Source organism: Vidua macroura, chromosome 1 (genome assembly GCF_024509145.1).
Source record: "Vidua macroura isolate BioBank_ID:100142 chromosome 1, ASM2450914v1, whole genome shotgun sequence".
Classification (NCBI taxonomy): domain Eukaryota; kingdom Metazoa; phylum Chordata; class Aves; order Passeriformes; family Viduidae; genus Vidua; species Vidua macroura.
In genome coordinates, this window is record NC_071571.1 from 32,524,481 (window position 1) to 32,547,797 (window position 23,317).

The 23,317-nt window shown below is 37.6% G+C and overlaps 1 protein-coding gene across 4 annotated transcripts in view; it reads left to right on the forward strand.

The window, feature by feature from the left end:
• PALS2 (protein associated with LIN7 2, MAGUK p55 family member) overlaps nucleotides 1–22,704 on the forward strand; it is a 60,174-nt gene extending 37,470 nt beyond the window's left edge. For all 4 annotated transcript variants that reach the window (XM_053976309.1, XM_053976299.1, XM_053976281.1 and 1 more), the window contains exons 4-12: nucleotides 4,343–4,495; nucleotides 5,005–5,232; nucleotides 6,411–6,542; nucleotides 8,483–8,582; nucleotides 9,057–9,125; nucleotides 10,131–10,292; nucleotides 12,801–13,003; nucleotides 13,412–13,540; nucleotides 15,860–22,704. In XM_053976309.1, the coding sequence (XP_053832284.1) occupies nucleotides 4,343–4,495; nucleotides 5,005–5,232; nucleotides 6,411–6,542; nucleotides 8,483–8,582; nucleotides 9,057–9,125; nucleotides 10,131–10,292; nucleotides 12,801–13,003; nucleotides 13,412–13,540; nucleotides 15,860–16,036 (1,353 nt within the window). In that variant the 3' untranslated portion in view covers nucleotides 16,037–22,704. The remainder of the gene's footprint in view (nucleotides 1–4,342; nucleotides 4,496–5,004; nucleotides 5,233–6,410; nucleotides 6,543–8,482; nucleotides 8,583–9,056; nucleotides 9,126–10,130; nucleotides 10,293–12,800; nucleotides 13,004–13,411; nucleotides 13,541–15,859) is intronic.
• The last annotated feature ends 613 nt before the right edge of the window (nucleotides 22,705–23,317 follow it).

Sequence of the window (23,317 nt, forward strand, 5' to 3'; positions counted from 1 at the left end):
TAGGCATATTCCAAATTTGGCATGAAGGGAAAGAGGAAAAATACAATGTCAGTTGCATTTATAGAAAAAGTCATTTGCATCCTTTTCCAGTTCAGTAAAAGTGCAAACAACCCAAGCTGACTCTTTAAAAAAGTTCCATGGACACTACTGTGTAGTTGGTTTAGAGGCTGACTGTATTTTACAAATGAATGGTTCCACTTTATCACAGCATTACCTGCCTTGGCATACAAATATAAAATGTGATATATAAGGCATAAGATATATAAGTAGTTTGTTTGAATGTATCATTTAGTGCTAGAAATACCAAATTACAGAACTTCATTTTTTTCTACGCATTTTTGTAGAAGAGCATTTGGGAAGGACTAACTCTGGAATACAGGTGCATGCCTGGCTGTATTATTATTCCCTCTCTTTTCTTCTTTCTCCTTTCATTTCCTTTTTTTTCATCCCTTCCTCTTTTTACTCTTTTTAGTTTTAACTGAACTTTTCAGAGGTCAAAGTGTGAAAGTTCTAATGAGTTTCACAGTATTGATGGCTGGCCAGTAGGTCAGTATGTGTTGGAGAGCCAGCTGGCACATGCAGCACATGGAAAAGGCTGTAGCAAATCTTACCAGACAGTAGCTGGAGAGCAGAAGACAGGAGTGGTAAGAGAGGTTGCCTTGAGGAAAGAAACAGCAGTTAAAATTTTCACACTGTTGGAGTAATTAAAAATGCAGAAGAATCACCTCTACTTCCTCTTGGAAGAGCTTGTTCTGTTACTTTCAACTTTCAAGAATTAGCCAAACCATTCATCCTAAATAGATTCTGCTGGCAATAAAATACTTAATCTGAAAAGCAGCCAGTATTGTCTTACTAGTTAGGTTTGTAAGGGCTGATCATACCTTTAAAATGTTTCATTTAGAAAAAGTGATCTTAAATTGCCTCCTAGACAAGTATTAATATATAGGGTTCTTTTCCCTACATATTCCTATGTTCTTACCAGCCTTCCTGATTTTTCTAAGGTCATAAATGATTTCCTCACTTTTCCAGAAGAGCCTTTAAAATGTGTTCTTTTCACATGAACATTAGGGGTCTCTAGTCTGTTTATTAAGTTCTAATATTTGAACAAAATTATCAGGGAAGACTAGCACACATTTAGTGCATAAAAAAGGAAAGGAAATATTTTAGATAGTTCTAGGCCTAAAGTTAGGAAAGGAGTCCTGAATTCAAGACTATAGAGTAATTCTACTCTTGTGTATTCCCTCCCACCACAGCCCCCAGTTAGTAATTTAATTGTTCTTTTGGATCAGAATTGGAGAAACAGTTATTCTATTATTTAGGGCAGTGCTTCATAACATGTTTAGATTGTGTTGAGAATTTTTTTAATGAAAAACAAATGTTGAGTTTGAACTTGTCTTCAGCACTGTAGAGAGCCTTACATGTTTAACGTTTCTCTGTTTACTGAATTTTCAGTTATGTTTTAAAATAATTTTTACCTGTCAAATATATGTAGCTACAAAAAAACTACTGTAAAGAGATCAGTATCTTCTAAGTCTATGGATTGTTTTTTGACAGTGTCTTGCATAAAGAGACCATACTGTCAGCTACTGGACTGTGTATCCACAGGACATGTGTTACCTCTTGTGATTTGTAGCAGTTCTTTTAAATGCCTTTTTCTGACAATATTGGCATTTTTTCATGAGAACCTTTCTACAGCTATCCAGTCTTGGATAGTAAGCTGATCCTGTTTGCAGGAGGAAATTTTGTATGGAGGAAACTTTGAACCATTTTATGGTTGTTGATCAGTCCATGTTGTTTTGCAGACTTTGGCAGTGTTTTTATAAGTGTTCCAGCACCAGTATGGAAAGGTCAGATTCCAGTGGAGCTCTGGAGCTGCAAGAGCACAGGATATCACTTTTTCTGATAGCACAAGAAAGAAACAAGAGAAGTTCATGTAACTGTATTTCTCAGTTCACTCAGCCACTTTCCCGAAATAAGAAAGTAACTTAGGGACATCAAATGTTGGCAAGTAGTCCGGCAGTGGTGAAGACGCAAGGCCCCGTTGCCAGGTGCCTGTGCTGAAGTGTTCTTCAGGATTGTAGGTCATGACCTGGCTGGCTGGAAACAGGCTCATAAAACTGGTACAGATTCTTTAGTTTCAGAACTGAGAGTTAGGTGTGGGACAATAATAAGTTAACTGTGCCTTCAGGAAACCAATGAAATACTTTCCTTAAAGAAACCACTTTAGAGTTGTGGGCAGTCCCTGATAGTCCTTCTGTGACTCAGGCACTGTGTAAATAATAGGAAAAAGATCCTTTAACTGAGAGATGGTTAAGTAGCAGTTGTATGAATTCAAGCTTATCCATAAAACTGAATGGTTAAAAAGGATCAGAATGTGAAATGGGATCAGATTTAAGAACTGAAGAATTTTATGGAGCATGTTAATTTGAAAAGGGTGACACAGACTGTTATTTTAGTAGGCTTTTTTTTTTTTGGACTGTGGATCAGATTATAATCTATAAATTGCATTACCATTAAAGGGCAGAGACCTGTCCAGGCAGCTGTGTGAGGCTTTATGAGAAGTATAGTGGGTTATGGTCAGAAACTTCAGGGACAATTTATTCTAGCATGTGACCAGAAGAAAACTGGAAGTTTCATACCACTGTATCTACCTGGTTTTATGAGTGCTAATCTGTAAAAATGTGTAGCTGATGCAAATTAGTTTCATTTTGGAAATGTGGAAAGATCCAAAAATATGTTGCTTGCAAACATTGGCAGAGAGATCTATTCTCCTGGTTTCTGGATTGGATGTGTCTTGGATAGTGAAGAATTAGAAATTGCTACCATCTGACAGCTGCTTGATTTAAATAAATGATTGTTTTTCCTATTTAATTTGATTTGGTTTGTGTCCACAGTATCAGAGCAGCCACAATAAGCAGCTGTCTTTACAGTCTTAATGGAAGGGGCAAAATCGGTGAATTAATACTTCCTTCTAAGCTCAAGTTGAAATATCAGCAGGTTCATCGTGTAATGGGCAGATTAAAATGACTGTTCAGGTTTGTGACACTTTGAGGGCTTGCATGCTGAGCTTAACATTAACCTAATGTGGTTGCACAGCCTTTAGCTTAGAGGTGGCTTACAAAAGGATGGAGCAGACTGCATAGCAAATCATTGCTCTTACCTGCTCGCCTGCTGTGCCTTCTGGTAGTTTGCTGTCTTCCTCTGGCATGTGCATGTCAGTATCAGTGATAGTCCCATGGTGTCTTCTTTTTTTAGCTACTTCTGTGACACAGTCAGTAACCTGTCTTAAGACAGGTCACTGTTGGAAACAAAGCTGTGTAGTTGGAGGCCCAGTAGGCATTTCTTCTGCTTGCTGCTTCTCTCTGTGTATCTGTCAGTGTGACTCCCTGTGCTATAGGATGCTTTACCTTGGACTACTGGGTATGAGTGTCCCTTTTCCTCTCATAGAATCACAGAACGGTTTGGGTTGGAAGGGACCTTAAAGATCGTCTTGTTTCAGATCCCCCACCACGGGCAGAGACACCTTACACTAGAAGGTGACAGAAAGACAGAAAGTCTGAAAGTCTCCACTGTCTTAATGCACAAGTTTGATTTTGGTTTACCTATATGTATTGTCTTATACATTTTTCTTTATCCTAAGATATCTTTTATGAAAAAATCGTGCCTAAATTACATTGTCTTCCAAACATGATTATATGCATTTGGATCTCCTCCTTCTACCTTGTACTTATGTGTGTGGACTGGAGAAAACACCATTGACTCTAGGATCTGAGCTCCTGTCTTCCAGAAAGTAAACTCTAAGCTTGAATTCATTTGTTACTAGAATTCTGCCATGGCTTTATGCAAACAGGAAGCACTCATTCTGCAGATAGCTAGAAATCCTTGCATACTTGTCATTATCCAAATTACTGTGGAGGAAAATTTTATTGCATTAAACACAAGTATCTAATGATGAGTTATTTTCATTTTTTGCAGTGGGTTGTTCATTTACTGTAACCATTTGCTCAGATACTGTCTCATTAGGTGGAAGACTTTAGGTACTCCTTTTTATGTCTTCTTCCCTTGAAGCATCACACATTCCTCCCCAGTTTAGTTACATTTCTCTTATATTTCCTTAAGAAGCAGCATTTTTATTTACAAGATAGCATATTTGCCAAGGCAATAGGCTTATCAGATAAGTTCATGTAAGCACTTATGTGTCTGTTTTTGCTTTATTTCATGTGAAGTAAGAATATTATGACCTGGTCCCAAAAGGACAGATTCAGTGGTTATTCAGCACCAAATCCTTTCACAAACAGTTATTTCATGACTTTAAAAAATATTTTTTTCTGTTCTTTTGCAGTCACTCTTGGAAGCACATGATATTGTAGCTTCAAAATGTTATGATTCCCCTCCTTCTAGCCCAGAAGTCAATAATTCTTCAGTGAACAACCAGGTTGTTCCAGTAGATGCTATTCGTATCCTTGGAATTCACAAAAGAGCAGGAGAGCCGCTGGTAAGTAATTGAGGGTGAGCGTGTCTTTAAAGTACTAGTGAAAACGTTTGCACATACCTGATTTCTTGCATTATGTTTTAATTATTTTCATTTTGTTGTGTAATTTAATGGGTGATAAGCTCAGTATTGAGAGGTTGAAATAGGAAGACACTTTCATGTACTCTATCCCATTCTCTCTGAGAAGTAATGGGATAGTGATTAGGCAGTCACTGGGGCTGAATGACTGCTGGCATAACTGACTAACACAACGTCTTGATATGAGATGATAGGATTGCATGCAATCAAGAACAACAGTAATTTTTCAGTCATATGAAAACCTTGTGTGAAAGCCCTTCTGTGTCTCCTGATGCTTTTCTGTATCAGGAGCTCTAACACTGCAGTAGCTGTAACTGTCTATTTTCATTGGAGTGGGTGGAATATCCCACAGCTGTGTATTTGTGCTTGAAATAATGGTAAAATGAAGCTGAAATTCAAACAGTGGTAAACTGGGTGTCATGTATCTCTTCCAGGGAGTCACGTTCAGAGTGGAGAACAACGACCTGGTAATAGCCCGAATTCTTCATGGAGGAATGATAGATCGGCAAGGTCTTCTGCATGTAGGTGACATTATTAAAGAGGTGAATGGCCACGAGGTTGGAAACAATCCAAAAGAATTGCAAGAACTGCTGAAAAACATCAGTGGAAGTGTCACTTTGAAAATTCTCCCCAGCTACAGAGACACTGTCATTCCTCAACAGGTCAGTAGCACATTTCTGATGATTCTGTCAAAAGAACTTCTGCTTAGTACTTTATTGTGTAAGATTCTCTAAGATTCTGGATTAGATATATTTTGATTATTTTGAGAGAATAATGCTAGGAGGAAGAGTAAAATGTAGATACCTGTATTTACCTTTAATTACATTTTAGAAATGGGTTTATTCACCTAATATGCCTGCCTAAAAAACTTGAATTAATGTCTAAAATTGTTAGGCATTTGTATGCTACATATAAAGCACGTTTCTTTGACCTTAAGTGACCTCTGATGACCACAATGACACTTCATGCAGTGAAGTGTGTGTGTGTGTGTATTTGTTTATAACATGGTTAGTGTCAAAATAATCAGTTTAACAGATTTCAGAAAGATATTTAATTCAACAGACGAGCTGGAACTCGCTGACTTCAGTGGGGACTTGGATGGTGGCTGTTCCTTATCCTTTTGTTGCTGCTGTAGGCTGTCAATTTCTCCATGGCAGAAGTGACTTCCTGAGCTAAATCAGTGCCTTTGAAACACCCTGTAAGATGCTCCTTCAGGTAGTGTGTCTTAATGCCTGTGACTATAACAGGCTGTGCTTCCACTGAGTAGAGGCGGAGGGAATGTGCTCTACTGAGGCAGGTGCAGGGCTCCCTTTGCTCCCCAGCCTGGTACAAAGAAAGTCAAAGATATTTTCAGTTCAGTCATGCAACCTACTCTTTCTTCCCCTGCATCAAATTTGAGTCTTAATCAACTGCATCTCCTGTTACTTTTAAAACATTGAGTTCATGGCAAAAATAATTCTTAAGATTCTACAAGCCTTAAATACAGTGCTCACATTCCAAGATTTTTTTTTTGTATTTTTAAGTAATTAAAAGTCAGAATTCTAATTGACTTGTATACACTGAAATGCAAAAATGAGCATTTTGTAATATCATGTCTAAATGGAACAGATTTTTTTATTTCTATCATGAAGCTACTTCAGCCAAGGTTTGCACCATTGGTTATTCTGTCCCAGTTGGTGAATAACTTTTTTCCCCGAGATTTTATTTTACGTACCAAATGCAGCTTGGATTGTGTCAAGGTTTTTATGCTGCAGGTAAAGACATTACTTCAGATTGACAGATAGATGAGTCAGAATGTATTTTATAATGCTTAAGCTTTGTTACTTTTTACACATTTCAGGTTTTTGTGAAGTGTCATTTTGATTATAATCCATATAATGACAACCTCATCCCATGCAAAGAAGCAGGTTTGAAATTTTCTAAAGGAGAAATTCTTCAGATTGTAAACCGGGAAGATCCAAATTGGTGGCAGGTTGGTAAAAAGATTAAAATAAGTAAAATAAAAAACTGAAAAGCATCAGTAGTTGCCTTAATAATAAACTCTTTAAATTATTATCTACTTCATTTAACAGTAGATACATGAAAAGAATATTTACACTGCAATCCAATCTCAAGCTAATATAAAGATATGAAGTTAAAATACTAAAGGAATGTTTTAAATTGTATATGTAACACTCATTTTACTGTTAGTTGTGTTTATTTGTCTTCGTTCTTGTATCATAAGCCTGGGCATTCCCAAATCAATTTAAGGTGGACAATTTCTAGAAAAATGTCTTAGGCTGACTATAATTGTGGTAAGCCTTCTCTGACAGCAACTGTGGAAGAAGTGGACCTGTTCCTGAGTGCTCAGAGTGCAGAGAGAGAAATTAATCTTGTGTATTTGAAGGGGGTGAGAATAGCTGTTTGGAGAGACTATATGCTTTATTTCTACAGTGGTGGTCAGTGTCTGTGAGCTGTGTATCATGCATGCTCATAGTCACAGTGTTTGGCACTATTTCAAATATTAACAGTTCATCCTGGTTTAAGGTGGTATTTCTACATTCAATCCTTGAGTAGAAATGTAATCCAGTGCTTATGCTATGTTTATTTTTTCCAAGACTCCATGCACCGAATTAAATATTATCAGTGCCTCTGAAAATGGGACAAGTGAAGATTTAAGACCCTTTCCTCAACTGAGATCCTCAAAACTGGCAAAGAGTATAACATTATTAGCTTCCCTTTTGACCCCCACATTGCTCACCCTGCAAGGTAACAAGCAGAAGAGAGCCAGACACTACCTGAGAACAAGATATATGACTTCTTTAAAAGAAACAGAAATATTCCAATATACCTAAGCAGCTGCTGAATTTTGTTGCTTCTCAGTGACAGTAATAACAGAAAGACAATAAGAAGTGTGAGGAAAGGCTGAAAATTTATTGCTGCCAACTTAATTAGTTTCAGAAGAAGACACTCCAAAACTCTGGAGTAGTTTGTTGTTTAGCTCCCATGCTGACTTTGCTATTGCCTTTCACACTCTCCAGTTGTAACTTGTGAGAGTCCAGGAGAAATAAATCTTCAACACTCAATCTGGCAAAATTGAAATGTGTTCAGTCAGTATAGTGTATTGCTATGCAGATCATGCCCCAGGAAAAAGAAGTTTAGTTTTTCCTCATGCTTTCTAGAAATGCTAGACTGTTAATGAAAACTTCATACTGTAAAGAATCAGTTAGTCATAGATAAAAGCATACAAGTTGAAAAGCAAGCATCTCCTGTTACCAAAAGAAGGATTTATTGCAAGCAAAATATTTATAGAGAATTAAACACTTCATAACTGTGTTTGTGTGTGTTAAGCTTGCTGAGAATTGAGCTTGCCATGAAATTATTTTATAGATAATTTTAGCCAATTCATTACTGGGAATACTTAAGTTACTAAGATTCTAAATCTGTAGTTGCTTAGTGCAAAAAGCTTGAAGGCATGATTAGAGATGTGTTACTGGCATTCACTGGGAAATGACAGTTAATAAAATACACTGAAACCTGTTTGGAGCAGCTCAAGAATACAAAATAAGTATACTGTATACTAGAAAATTGTGAGTTTTGTCACCTGAGACTTTAGTGTCTGGAGCCAGAGAATTCCACTTGGTAATTTTATGCCAAAGTTTATGGCTGGAGAAGCTTACTAATGTAATGGGAACCAGTAATGAAACTTGCATCTATTGTACTTAAGTTTTGTGAATTTTAATATTCAGTAGCAAGACACTATTCCTGTAAAGATAAATTTTAATATTTACATCTGACTCTGAATTTTTAAATCTCAGTAGTAAATGTATCAACACTCACCACTGAGAAACTGGTAGTAAGGAAGTCAGTCAACACCATGTTGATGAGAAAAATGCTTCTTGCAAGTTAAATATAATATTTTTTTTTTCCCAGGCTAGTCATGTCAAAGAAGGAGGAAGTGCAGGTCTAATTCCTAGCCAGTTCCTGGAAGAGAAGAGAAAGGCTTTTGTTAGGAGGGACTGGGACAACTCAGGTGAGATTTAGTGAATTTCAGGAGTAGATTTTGCTCTGATGCCATTTGTTTTGCTTTTCCTGCCTTCATAAATAATAGAAAAACTTCTGTGTGAGATTACACAGATTATTGTGAAATTAGGGTGAAGTCTCTGTTTAGTGTTCAAAGATACATGAATCAGTTTTGCCACCTGGTGATGAAAAGCTGAATGAGGTGGGACAGGCAGCGTGCACTTCAATTTTTTTTTTTTTTATAGTATGCACTGAAAGTTAATAAGCTACACAGGAATTTTTCAGATGCTTTGTTTTCTAGAAAAAGAATTTTTTTCTCTCTGCTCTTCCTGTACCATTTGATGGGTTTGTAAATAGATATAATTTCTTGCCCTAAGATATATACAATTCTAGAATAGTCTTTATAAAAAATTTCATATATTCATGTAAATAAGCTTTGGAAATTAACAGAAATTGTGAGTTCATCTAGTTTTTTTATTTTTAGGGCCTTTCTGTGGAACAATAAGCAGCAAAAAAAAGAAAAAGATGATGTATCTCACTACAAGAAATGCAGGTATCTCTTAATATTACATGAAAATCAAAGTTCCTTAGGCGTCAAAACTTGCAGATTGTAGCGTATCCAAAGCTAAAGATTTGCAGTAAAATATTTGATTATAAGTTTGATAGATCAGATAGTTTTTATGGTTTAAAAGCAATAGTGACAAGTGCAGACATGGCTGTGCTGAGCACATCATTTGGTGGGTGGAAATCAGAGAAAAACTGGGTGTTAAGGAAAAAAAGGTGAAATGTTTGTTGTCAGTGGGCTGAGGGCATATGATTTTTCGCTTCTGTTCAGTATTGGTGAGGCCACACCTAAGAGTACTGGGCACCTCCCCAGAGCAGGAGAGATGTGGACATACAAAGGTGTTGAAGGGACTGGAGCATCTCACCCATGAGAAAAAGTTGAGACTGCTGGGAATGTTCAATCTGGAGAAGAGGAGACTCAGGGCAGGTTTCACCAATGTGTACAAATAGCTGAAAGGAGGGTGCAAACAGGATGGAGCTGGGTGGGCCTTTTGCAGAGTAGCCCAGTGACAGGGCAAGAGCCAACAGGCTCTGAACATCAGAAAACACCTTTTCCACTGTGAGGGTGACTGAGCACTGGCACAGGTTGTCCACAGAGGTTGTGGAGTTGTTCTCCTTGGAGATATTCAACAAGTGTCTGAATGTGGTCCTGGGCATTGGGGTGCACCAGATGCCTTCCAGAGTTACCTTCCAACCTCAACCATCCCTTGATTCTAAGTTCACTAATTGTTAGTCACAGTTTTCCCCTTCTGATCAAACACAGACTTTCTCCTTGGAAGTAAAAGAGAGAACCTGACCTTATGCTGTCCATGGAGGAGTAATTATTTTATTACCAAACCATCTTAAAGCTAGAAGTCTTATATCTGCCCTATTACTGCCCTCTGAGTTCTGTTTATATTCACATGGGGTCTCTTGAAAAATAGCAGGACTACTTAATTTTTTTTTCTTCAGCCCTGAGTGTGTATTAAAGTTTTTTGTACATTTCTCAATGTAGAATTTGATCGCCATGAAATCCAGATATATGAGGAAGTAGCCAAAATGCCTCCTTTTCAGAGGAAAACCCTGGTGTTGATTGGAGCACAAGGAGTGGGGCGAAGGAGTTTGAAGAACAGGTTTATTGTGCTGAATCCTACTAGATTTGGAACTACAGTGCCATGTAAGTTAACAGCATTCCTACTGTAATATCATACTTTGATTAACTGGAAAGTATGTGATGTTTATCCTAGTGATTCAATGTAGGAGTGATTTTGTCAGAGCATAAAAACTGTATAGAGTGGGAAAACAAAAGGCTCTTCTTGTTTTCAGAAAACTGAGCTAACATATGACCATGAAAACATTTGTAACTAGCACTTAAATGTTACTGATGCTGCAGAAAACCAGTTTTTGTCTGTGCAGTATTTCAGTCTGGATTTCCTCAGTGTCAGTCACCATCCATTACTGAGGTGATTCTGTAAGTTCCCAGTAGCCTTCTGTAAAGAAGTGGAGTTTCTCAGATCTGCCTTTTAGTTTTCCACCTGTGGACTAGGCATTATAAATTGTTGCTTCAGTTTAGAAATGTAGAGAAAAGCAGTAAACTTTCAATAAAACTGAAGAAAGTGTTTGTGATCTCCAGGATTTGTATAACTGTCCAATATTTTAATATATCTAGCCTTAAGCACATGATCTTTCATTTTTTTCCCTATAAATAGCAGAAAAAAAATCTTCTTTTACCTGGAGCATGTTTTCTTGCCTTTCTTTCAGATACTTTGCTCATTAACCTTTGTTTTTTTAACTCCTCCTTACTGATTGGCTGTTGACCAGAGAAGCCCACTCTAGCTACATTATTATTCTCCTGCCATGTGCTTTTCAGAATTTCAAAAACAGTCTGTTCCTTTCTGTTTCCAGTGGGCAAGAAATAGATCTGATAACAATAGGAGGAGGGACAGGTCTGAAAGATGAATTGTGCAAGATGAGAGAACCAGTCTCTCTCATTTGTTGAATCTCTACCATCAAGACTTGCCAAGGCACTTAGAATTGGTTTGTGGACCTGATAACAAGGTTGACTTCCCAGTGTTACTTTTTAAAAGAAATCTTCTCTTGGCAATTCCATTATTTTATATTGGTGAAATAGTAAGAGGCTTTTTATTGCTTGTAATATTCTTATTGTATTTCAAAAAGCCATCAGAATTAGTTCTCAAAAATGCTGTATAGATGTTTGAATATATGTAAATAATGCAACATAGTTGTTGAACATTCTTCAAAGGCATAAAAGTAAACTTTTCCCAATCTGATAGTCTAATCATGCATATGGAATACCCAGTTTATTGTATATAGAACCTTTTCTCTACTTCAGATTTTAAGTGGGATAATCAGTAAACTTAGTCTTTGATTAGAAGAAAATTCTCTAGGTTATTAATAAACAGGTTTGTGTATGATGTGTTTTGGGAGGTGGGAAATGGGTGGAATTGATCTGCTGCGCTATGGGGAGAAGCATGTTCTTCGTGTTGAGTTATAATCCAGCACATGGTGCTGTGGTGTTTCTTCAGTGTGGATAACTGAACTGTCATGTTCAGTTATCATGAACTGAACTCCTAGCTGTAAAATGTTAAAGTTTACTCTCCAAAATTAATTGCAAAATGATAATATGATTCTTTTTAATGTATTGTATTAACCACTGTAGTTTTAATCTTTCCATAGAATCTCGACTAAAACTAGATGTTCTAGTAATATATTTAATCTTAACAGCTTCAGATGATCATTTTTCCTGGCACTTGTGTTTTCTGTAAGATTGAAGTGGATAGGAATTACTGGAAGGGAAAGATTGCTTTCCACTTGTCTCAACAAGTTGCACCAAGTGATGATAGAAGTATTACCAAAGGAATGCATTGGCTGTTAGGTTTAATATGTTCTAGAGTTCAAATCTAATTAAATATAAATAGCAGTAGGGCAGTAGGACAGCAAAGTCGATAATAATATGATGATATATTTTATTTTACTTTTTTAAAATTTTGTTTCTATTTTTTTTGCTTAATTAATGTCTGTACTACACAGTGTAGCCAATACCCAGGACAGTTGGTAATGATATACTCAAATACTGGCTTTAATCTTTCTACAGAGAATTTACCTTGCTTTAAAAGGGAAGTTGTCCTGGAAAGCAGCATTAGCTGGCCTCCACTAAGATTCTGCTACGGTGGCTGGGCTGCTTCTGATATTTAAGCTAACTTTCTTTATAGCTAGCTCAGGTAATTCTACCCTGAACAACAGGGCAAATACAGACAGCAAAGGTTTTGGGGGAGGGATGGGGCAGATCTTTTTGTGCTCAGCTATTTTCAGAAGTACATTTAGCATTTGATTTCCAAGTCACTTAAATAAATATTTTATTAAGTGAATAATTAAAAAGTTGACATGAATGAGTATTGTATATGGTGTGAAGGAGTAAGACAAAGCAAACAGGCAAATGGGTGGTAAGCAACATATAGGAAACAATATAAATAAAGGGAACAGGAGGGGCTGTGCTCAGTTTTAAAATTTATCTAGAATGATGAATAAACCTGTACCTGGAGCAAATACAACTGTATAACAATGTATATTATAGTCTCCCTAACTTACTAGGCAGTTCAGTCTCATATTTATATTCCAAATATAAAATGAAAACATTAAATTTATATTTTTAATTTTTGTTTAGTTACTTCACGAAAGCCAAGGGATGATGAAAAAGATGGGCAAGCGTACAGATTTGTGTCACGGGCTGAAATGGAGACGGATATTAAAGCTGGCAGATACTTAGAGCATGGAGAATATGAAGGAAATCTTTATGGCACCAAAATTGATTCCATCCTTGAAGTTGTTCAGACAGGAAGGACCTGCATCTTGGATGTAAATCCACAGGTATAAGATTTATAATGCTATTCTAACAAGTGTGAGATCATAATGTTGAAGAGGTGAAGAGAGATGCCTTCAAATTCTTATCTGGTTTCAAGGTTACAATTATCAACTGGATTCTTGTGTTTGTGGCACTTACTTGGAATGGGTTAGAAAGATGGAAAAAACCCAACATAAATTGTGCATGAAAGAGGAGTCTTGCAGAGTAATAAATAATCTTTTTAGTCAAGGAAAGAATGATGCTGAGCATTTCAAAAGGCAGTGTAGGAATTTCCAAAATAGAAATAAGAATCTTCACTTATGTATTGCTGCCCATCAGAACAGATGAGTTTTGTGGTGTCCCTTAAGTAACAGGGAGATGTGGTGAGTTATTTTCAAACTTTGGTGGTTTTTTTTTTTTCGTTTTGCTTCTAGGCTCTCAAAATACTGAGGACTTCAGAATTCATGCCCTATGTGGTGTTTATTGCTGCTCCAGAGTTGGAGACTTTGCGAGCTATGCACAAGGCTGTGGTAGATGCTGGAATTACAACCAAACTTCTCACTGTAAGCAGATCATTTCTTATTTAGTTTTCTTTGAACAGGATGTTCTTAGATTTTTTAAAAATTCTTTACCATTCATTTTAGGTAGAATTTGTTCTGAAACAAATGTCTCTAAGAAAAGTTAGGCAAGACTTGCTGATTATGTAGTAGAAGTTAATCAAATACTATATATAAGGAAGATTGCCTCTTTCTTAAAAATAGACTTCTTACAGAGAAGTGTTGATTACAAAAATTACTTGAAATATGTACTTTGGGAACTGTCACCTTTGATTATTTGTAGCAAATGGTAGGTATTTCATGGTGGCAATTTTTCTTTTATGCAGATGTCTTTCCTTGACTTTCCCGTATCCCTCCCCACCCAAATTTTTGTTCCTGTTGTCTTAATAATATATGTGTGCTTTAAGAATGGAATCTGTAATACTTGGGAAAGATATTGCAGCTTGTGTCAAAAAAGGAAAAAGCAAAAACCTCACTAACCCACAAACCAACAGAAAAAAAACCCCAAAACAAAACACAAAAAACCCCCAAGAATGCAGGTAGTCTTTCTTTTCACTGCTTCAGCAGCATGTGCTGCACTGAGAGTGGCTGACAGCTGCCAGAATAAGAAGTGTTGAACAACTTCCCCTGAAGTTCCTTGGATTTGTCGTATCAGTGAAGTGGCATGTTTCGTTCATTAGATCCTCCCTCCTTTTCTTAGACACTATGTGTAGCAGAGGGAAATAAGACGATTCCTCCAATGCAGCAGAGTATAAATACTCTGTGTGGGCATGAACTTTTCCCAGCTTCAGGAGCAAAGAAAAAAAAGGCAGATTGAGCAGTTCAACTTCCCCAGCAGAGAAAAGCTGTGTTTTGCTGATGGCTCATAATGATAGCAGTGCAGCTTCATAGGAATATCTTGAATAAATGCTGACAGGGCATTTAAAGCTATAAAATTGGCGGGGGGGTGGGCTAGTATTTTCACTAAATGAGTGTATAATTTTTAGTCATGGGTTCTGGTTATTATGCATTCTAGTATCTCTGTGGATGCTCAGTCATCCCTCTTTCCTGCCCCAAACAAACCCTGAATTTTCTGGTGCATATACAAGAAGGCAAGGTTAAAACTGTCCAGACAAGTATAAAAATAATTTCCTGCACTTCCTAATATTTGATTCCCTAAGGGACATCTTTTCCTCTGTATTACTTCTTATGAATAATAAAGAGGGTCATTAAATTTCAAATACGCATCTATGTGTCTTTATGGATTCTGCATCCCATTCCTGCACATGTCTATGGAGTATGATTTACTATTTCATATTCTTGTGCTTCCTGAACAAAATAAAAACAAATGTCATTTAAAGTATTACAGTTTGCTAGTTAGTGGACCTGGCTGTATTATTTCTGGCATCTTAACCCATTCCATTACAAAAAGTCTGGCTCTCGTGGTCATACATTTACTTGTCTCCTTCATTCACTGTGAAAAAAAGGCTGACAAACTTAGTTTTTCATTTTGGTTTTTATATTGACAGCTGTATCAGGACTTGAAAATACTGAAATAAATACTGTAAAGGGGGACAGATCTCATAATTACTTACAAAAATTTGCTGTTGTGCAAAAATTGAGAGGAATTTTTAAAGAATGTAGGACTAGCAAAACACAAAAACGTGCTCAGAGGCACTTTATAAAGGCTTCATAATGTAGGAATATAAATTTCCTGCATATTTTGCAGCTCATGTCAGGACTATAGTAATGTAGCAGTAGTTTACAAATGAGGGAGTGGTGTCAGGTGAGCTAGGCTGAAATGTTGTCTATAAGAGGCCATAAGGTATTCTAGAACTTCATTCTGGTAGCAATTCTTTAATTTCATACTAATATAGAATCTTGGATTTTTGGTGTCTTCTGTGGAAATAAAAGGGCCAGAAATATATTTACAAAACTGATTGACTCAGTCATTCCTAAAGCATTAATTTTATTCTGGTTGGATCATCAGTTGCCCGTACAACGTGATTAAACTGCTCACTGTGCACACCAGCTTAAGTTCACATGCTTCTATCGGTTCTCTTCAAAATTGCAAGATTGGCAAACATTTGCTTGCCATATTTAACATTATTGACACCGCTCAGAACTTTTTCAGCCCTTTCAATGTATTTTAGCTCAATTTCTGTGTGAATTTACTATAAATGAAAACTTTACATACTTTTAAAATATATGTGGTATAGCTTTAAATAGTCAGTTGCAGTATGTACTGAAGGGATCTTCTTCTGCATCTATAAGGATTTGCCAGGTCTTATCTTTAAATCTTTAGTAAGATTTAGATTCACTAATCGTTAAAAATCTCTTGCACAGGATACTGATCTGAAAAAAACAGTGGATGAGAGTGCCCGAATCCAGCGAGCCTACAACCACTACTTTGACCTGACCATTGTAAATGACAACCTGGACAAAGCCTTTGAGAAGCTGCAGACAGCCATCGAGAGACTGAGGCTGGAGCCCCAGTGGGTTCCCATCAGCTGGGTCTACTGAGCTGGTCCAACAGCAGCTTAAGTAACAAATAAAGTCAACAGCAGCAAATGTGATGTGTAGATACTGATGATAACCTACAGCACCTGTGCATTTTTACTCTGTGTATATTCAAAAGTACACTGTTCTGAATTTTTATAAAAATGTTGAAGAGAAAGTGTACTTAAATATGTAATTTATTTTAATTTTTCTAACTTTTTACAGATAACCTTTCTATTCATATCACATGAAGGAAATGCGTTTAAGCATTTTTCTATGTTTTGATTTAGTATCTTTGCCTTTTTCATCTAAGAAACTTTCATTCACTTCAACATTTACATCTTGGTCTTACATTTTCACTGTGATTAAAAAAAGGATACTTGAAACAATTTTTGTAAAATTTGTTAATGTCAATGTTTAACTGATAAAAAGTCTATAGCTCTTATTAGGAAAGAACACTAATTTCTTTGAGTTTTTTTTCTTCTTTAAAAAATAATAATTTCTTGGAAGCAGAATTTTAAATATTAAAAGCAGTAACAAAAACACAGGTCCATTGCTCCAGCTGCTTTCAGCTTAATGTTGGTGCATTCCTGATGTTTCAGAAGTTCTTGATATCTCTTGATTTGGATAACTTTTGTGTAGATTCCCTTATATCTGTCTCCTAAAATAACATAGAGCAATACCTTGCAAGCTGCTTATTATGCTTTCTTGGGAGCCAACCTGTTAGCCCATTACAGTTGAGGTACTGACATTAGAAAGTCATACGCAAGGTAATTCAGTGCAATTTGAATAATGGTGAAGTAGCTTGAGAGAGAACCTGATAATGTGGAGCCTTGTAGGTGACACTTAATGTTTAGGACTATTTATTCACACTTGTGAAAACACATTGCTTAAAAAAGGAAAAAAAAAGCATTTTCTTTTCTTAGGACATTGTTCTCTATTTGTATAGTGATCTGTGGCTTCATTTCCTGTGATGTCTAGCTGGGTTCTAAATTATCTTTTAAATATTTGTGTGTGATCAACTGCTGTATTTTGAGTGTTGTGTAATGGCATTTCTGTGCTTTTTCTTACATTGTTTTAAATTGCATTTTTCATTAGCTTGTGAATGGGAAACTTCCTGCTAAAAAGCAATGTTGTTTATAGGTTTTTTCATTTACAGTGTATTTCCTTTTTAGTGACAATTCTCCCCTCAGTACACTCATTGATATAATTTGTATTAGGTTAGGTTCAGGTTCATTGATCAAAACTTAAGCTGATGTAAATTTCTGCTTAATGAGAACAGAAGGAAAATACAGCTTGTTGCTCGGATGAGCTCTTTTTGTGACCATGTTTTATATGACCCTGTCAGCTGTTGTATATAGTCACATTCACCATCACATACCAGGTTAGGTGTCTAAACTGAAGTCATCTGTTTAATTCCTCTTCCATCTGGTCACAGGCACCTGGCTTCTGGATTCCTTTTCAACACCAAAATGTGACCCGGAATGCTATCAAAAGGCATCTTCCTCAGAACTATTTCTGGAGGAAGACAGGCTTAAACACTGTAAAACAGCATTGCTTCCTCTGGCTCTCAAAAGACTTTTATGTGCACAAGGAAAAGAAAAAAATGAGTGGATGCAGTAGAGGAAAACAGTTTGAAAAAAACCTTAAAACACCCATATACAACAGATGGTTTTTACACAGGCTGTAAAGTTGGTTGTTGTGGGGTAAGAGGGACAGAGGAGACTTGAAATCCCAGTGTGTGTGGAAAATGTGAGTTAAACTTGTGTGTAGCACAGGAGATCTTCTTGGCTCTTAATACTGAGATTTCAAAATGTCTTTCAGAGGGAATATGAAATTCTCTAAGGAAAATTTGAACCATTGCTTTTTTTATTGTTATGCTTTCCAGGATGTGTTTTCTCTGGTTTTGTTTAAGTTTGGCAGAGCTCTCAATTGTGGTACCATCACGGGACTTGTAGTTGTCTTTCCCAGGAGACACGTTCTGTGATCCTATTGCTCAGAGGCTGCTTTGAGATGTGGATGGGGTGTTGTGTGTAGCAGCAAATGATAGCTGGGCTGTTGCTTGGCTGTTTCAGTGGTTTGCTTTTGGCACTCTGTGCTGAACATGACTGAACTGTGTTTGTGTACTGTGTCATGGGAGACCTCCTTATGCTGTAAATAAGATGTGCTGTCTGGACAGATAAGATGCCTTTTCATTATGAGTTAGAAATATACCCTTACTTCTGATGCCAAAAGTGGGCTTTCCCAATGAATGGCATGAGAAGATTCTTCAGTTTACACACCCCAGTACTTCATATTGCAAACATCACTTATTTTCATCTTTTTTCTGTAAATTTACTGAACCAAACTCATGAAACACAGCCACCAAGATTTAGTCAGGTTCTCTCTGCTCATTCTGTTTCCATCCCAGGGAGAATACTGTCAAGAGAGTCTCCCTAGAAACAATCTCCAGAATAGTCACGTATTTGCTAAAGCCTAAAGCTTTAATGTTTGCTACAGGTTCACACTGTGGGTTTAAATCAGGAGGTGGAGCGTTGTGGCAGAGCTTTGGGGGGTGGTGGTGGTGGTGGTGGTGGTGTAGATGGCAGTGAGCAATTCTGCAGTGCTGTTCTGAAGCAGTAAGAGAAGGTGACTTGCTTGGGTTGGCACAAAGATCATGTGGAAGTATCTGCAGGTCTGATTTGGTTGTCTGTCTGCCAGGTTGAGGGGGGAAAACAACCCAAACCCAAACACCACACCCCTTGCATCTGTTTGTTAAATCTTGAGTGTTCCCATTGGATTGTTTAATGGTGAGAGGGGGAGAGACATTGCTTTGTTTTCTTTGTGGTAGTTTTGGGTTTTGGCACAGAAGATTTTCATCAGATACTCTGCTTAGTTTGTCCCCACCTGGTAGAATGTCTGGAATAACAGTTACTATTTTTTAAAAAGAATGTTCTTGGAGGTTCTTGAAATGCTGGTGTTGTTTCAGTCACATCCACAGCAGCAACGGTCCCTACCTGCCAGGGTGTGCTGCATCAGCTGTTGGACAGGGGCCTGTACATTGTGCAATTAGGGGAGAAGACACCATGAAAGGCTCATTTTGAGCAAGTGAAAACATTTTATAAAACTCCTGTTTGGAGTATTTTGGAGGAGTTAAAATAACTGGGATTTCACGTTATCTCATTCTGTACTAAACATTCATTTTCCAGATACTAACAGGAAAACTTTACATTGACTGCTAAAGAGTACAATAGGTGTGTCTGAGCGAGGTGAAGATGCTGCTAAATGTTTAAGATGTGTGGTATGTATCACAAGATAAATATTTAAGTAGTTTAGAAAAGTAAATTAACAAATAGTTGTCTGTGTATATGTATGTGGATGGTAAAACAAAAATTGCTCATGTTGGTTATCACATTACTAAGCTACCACGACTTAATCCAGAAATGTTACCTGCATGTGAGACTTTAGAACTGGTACACTTCTCTACCTGGTTTATTGTGTTTACTAATGTATATTTTTCTAAATATACAGATATTTCAATCTACAAAAAAAAAATCTATATTTATCTGTAATTTCTATCTGTTTTGGACAGTGCATGAGGTGCTGTAAAATTCTGTACATATAGAGACATATAGAAGAAACACTGTAGTTGCCCTGTGAATGAAAAGTTATACATAGAAGTACAGTCAGTATGCCAAGACCTGTAAGTTATTTCCCTGAATTCACCAAAAATTCACTTAAGCGCGCACCAATCTCAACTCTCCTGTAAATACTGTGGTGCATTGTGTACCCACCCAGGTGATGACCTTGCTGTCTCTGTGTTATAGCAGGTCTGCTTTAGTTCTGCATCATGTGAAAAGATGCAGTCCAAGTTTAGTGGGATAATTATAATGGAATACATCATCTTACATAGATTTATAAAGGTCTTTCAAAATGTTCTGCAAACCTTTGCAACGAAAGTGAACATGGAGCAGAATCACAGATCTTTGTAGGCAAGGAAAATCAAGTTCATTACCAACACAGTATCTGTGACTTGTGCCATGTTCTTGGCTCAGGGCAGCTCTGTGTACTTAGTTGTACAAAAGCTTTGTGGAGCAGGATGGCAGATCAGCTCATGGCTTTTGAATTTGTGTTTTTATAAACTGTAACATCTTGGCTGAGCTCAAATTGTGACATTTTTTCCCTCATCCTCTCTACTCACTACATCTTCTAAAATCATACCTAAGTGACTTGCTTACAAATTGCCTGCAGCTCAGTACTCAAGGAAGTCACCTGGGTTTGGTTTTGTTTTTTAAAGAGGGTTATTCAGTTAAGAAATAGAAAACTTCTTTCTCTTTGAAATACGAAAATCCCTGGCTAAGTAACCCCTTGAGCCCAGTTGGCCTCTGCTATGCTCAAGGACCAGTGGAGAGTGATAAAGCAGAGCACTCCAGAGATCAGGAACTGGGTTCTTACATGTGAACCAGTATTGTGAGCATAAACTCCCTTCACCTATCCCATGGTTTCCCATCCAAGCTTCCTGTAGGTTGCTTCTCCGCTCACACTGATCCTTGAGGCCGTGTCCCAGTGCATGGACAGTGCCTCCTGCAGCAGCTGCCCTGCTGCCCATTGTGCCCCTGGGTGCAGCTCTCAGATAACCAACAGCTGGGGCTCTGGTGCATGTCGTGCACATCCGTAAAGGCTGTTTGCTTCATGTGGGGTTCTCTGCCTCACCCAGATTCCAAAGAGTTCAAGTACCACATGGTTATTGCCAAACTTCATGATGCTACTTTTGCAGAAGTGAGATCATTCTATTGGTGTCTGTGTGGTGGGTACTGGATCAAAGACTCGTAGTCTGCTGGGCCTCTTGCCTTAAATACCCCTCAGCTCCCAGCACCCTCCTCTCCCTGCAATAAAAACCTCTCCTGGGCCACTGAAAGGGTTTGTATCCTTAAGGGTACTTTAATTTACTTTCTCTGGTGGACTGTTGTGACTGACAGTGCTGAAGTCCTGGCCCTTCTTTTTTTTTCCCTGGATTTCTTTTTTGGCCTGTACTTCTTAGTTTTCACATATGTTTAACAGACTTGCTGATGGGAATTGTCTGGGATTCTCAACTTGTGTCTTATAGAGGAAATAGTAGTTAACAAGAACATCAGTATTTAGGAATTCTATAACTTACTGGTTTTAGGCCCAAGACAGATCCTAAAAATAAAAATAGAAAACACTTGTTTGTAAAATACGAGTTTTGGTTATTTTTACAAGCAGCTTTAGCTTCTAACCATATTAAAGGTGTGCTTGTGCCCACACACACAAATACCTATATATATAAAAAACCTTGGGGTAAATGCCGCAAACAATTCAGGCAGTGTCTACTAAATTACCTGAATTCTCTGCAGTGGGATACTATTCCACGGTTACGTTGTCAGCTGCTGAATTCTCAGTTAATTTGCTGGTACTGCAGCTGGGATTTACAGGCCTAAAAACAAATCCCAGCTTGGTGAAGGCTTTTATGTAGCTTTACCTACAAATGGAATTTATTCAGCAGGGGTTCAGCAATATTTATATTTTATAGAATAAACAACACCTGAAGTAAATGAATTTTTTTCTTGGTATTTGGAACTGTTTCTTATGCTCATTGGGTATGGAGTTCCTTTTGCTGCTAGGACAGTGGTCAGGTAACAGAGTTAAAGTAGTCCTGGAAACATTTTCTCCCATTTAGCCTTTTCCTTTTTATGTCACTAGCTCCATGCTAATGCTTTTCCATGCAATTTTGGTTGTTCCCATGGCCGAGCCAACTGTTGGTTACTCCACAAGCAGCCAACATTTACCTGAATACAGCAGAGCCTCTTCCAAAAACCCAATCTCTCTTGTTACCTAAACTCTCACATGATCCATAGCATAAAGGAAATGAACAGTGCTGCTTCGTACAGGCAAAAAAAGGTTTTGACTGATTTTTGTTGGTTTAGGTCTTGTACACAATTATGTGTGGTGGTAACTGTTGAAATAAATTGTTTCCCCCTAGGAAAAAGCATGTTGAGCATCCCTTCCCCACCCCCCCATATGTTGCCCATGTGTAACATTTGTGCACTGTGGTGTAGGGGGGGGAACTCCTTCAGTGGGGTTTAAAACAAGACAGTTTGCTGCTCTCTGACCCCACACTGGGCTAAGAACTGTAGGATCTTGGTTGTGTTTGGGTTTAAATATGTATTAGAATTCAGTCACGAGGTGTTTCCTTACCTTGCTTCTTCTCACAACTGGTTTTGCCAGTTGGAAGCTCTCATGGTTTTCTGTTTCGTGTTTTATTATTTCTACAGTATATTAAATTAACCTGGATTTGAATTTGTAAAACTTTCAAAACTGCTTTCCTGTAAAAAATAGTTTCTTTAGCTGAAAACTTCCTACAAGAAAAATCTTAACCATTAGCTGAATTTTTTAATATAAACCTGGAAGTTATTTAGTACCTAATTGTTTGAATACAGTACTGTAGAGCAGGCCTAGGATATGGGACTTGGTAGCATTGTGACTTCATGCTGATAAAGTCAGCTACTATGTGGGATGTTTTTAAATTGTGACTTGTTTTCTAAGACCCCCCCCGCCTTGTCTTTTTCACAGCTAATATTTTCACAATAAACACAGCCAAACATAAAAATGTTAATGTACAAATGATGAAATTCTGTTAATTCCCAACAAAATATTTTTGTATATAATAAAGATTTAATATTGAAAAAATGTAATTGGCTTTTTCTCTGATGTTTTTTTAGGTCATAGTCTGCATTTGAGCCACATAATGTATCAGAAACCAGTTTTTGAATCTGCCTTTTATATTTGGATTTTGGTGCTCCACCTACATAAAAGCAGCTTTTCAGTTAGTCTTGTTTATCCCCATGTTCATGAACGTGCCAAATCCCCATTCCACACACAGGGAGACCTTGGGGACTCTTCAGCCATTCTGGGAATGTTGCCATTGCTGAATCTGGGCACCTGATTTTCTGAGCACTGCAGCACAAAGGGAATCAATCTCCTGGGCCCACACTGGAATGGGCCAGCGGACAAAGCCCAGGGGACTGGGACTGAGCAGCTGGAAGGAGGTAAGTGCTGGGGACTGGCAGCAAGGCAGAGCCTGCTGGCCTCTGCAGGTAGCACGTGCTCCTTGAAAGGCTGCTGATCTCCTCCTGCATTACAAAGGTATGGATTCTCCAACCTTCCTCCTGGGGAAGGCAAAGGGAAAGCAGTACTTTGAGGAGGTTAAGACAGGGTGTGACATCAAACCTTTCATGAGACAAGCTTCAGCCTCCTCTGAAGCACCCTATGGGTCTTTCATCAAATCCTTTGCTAGGGAAGACCACA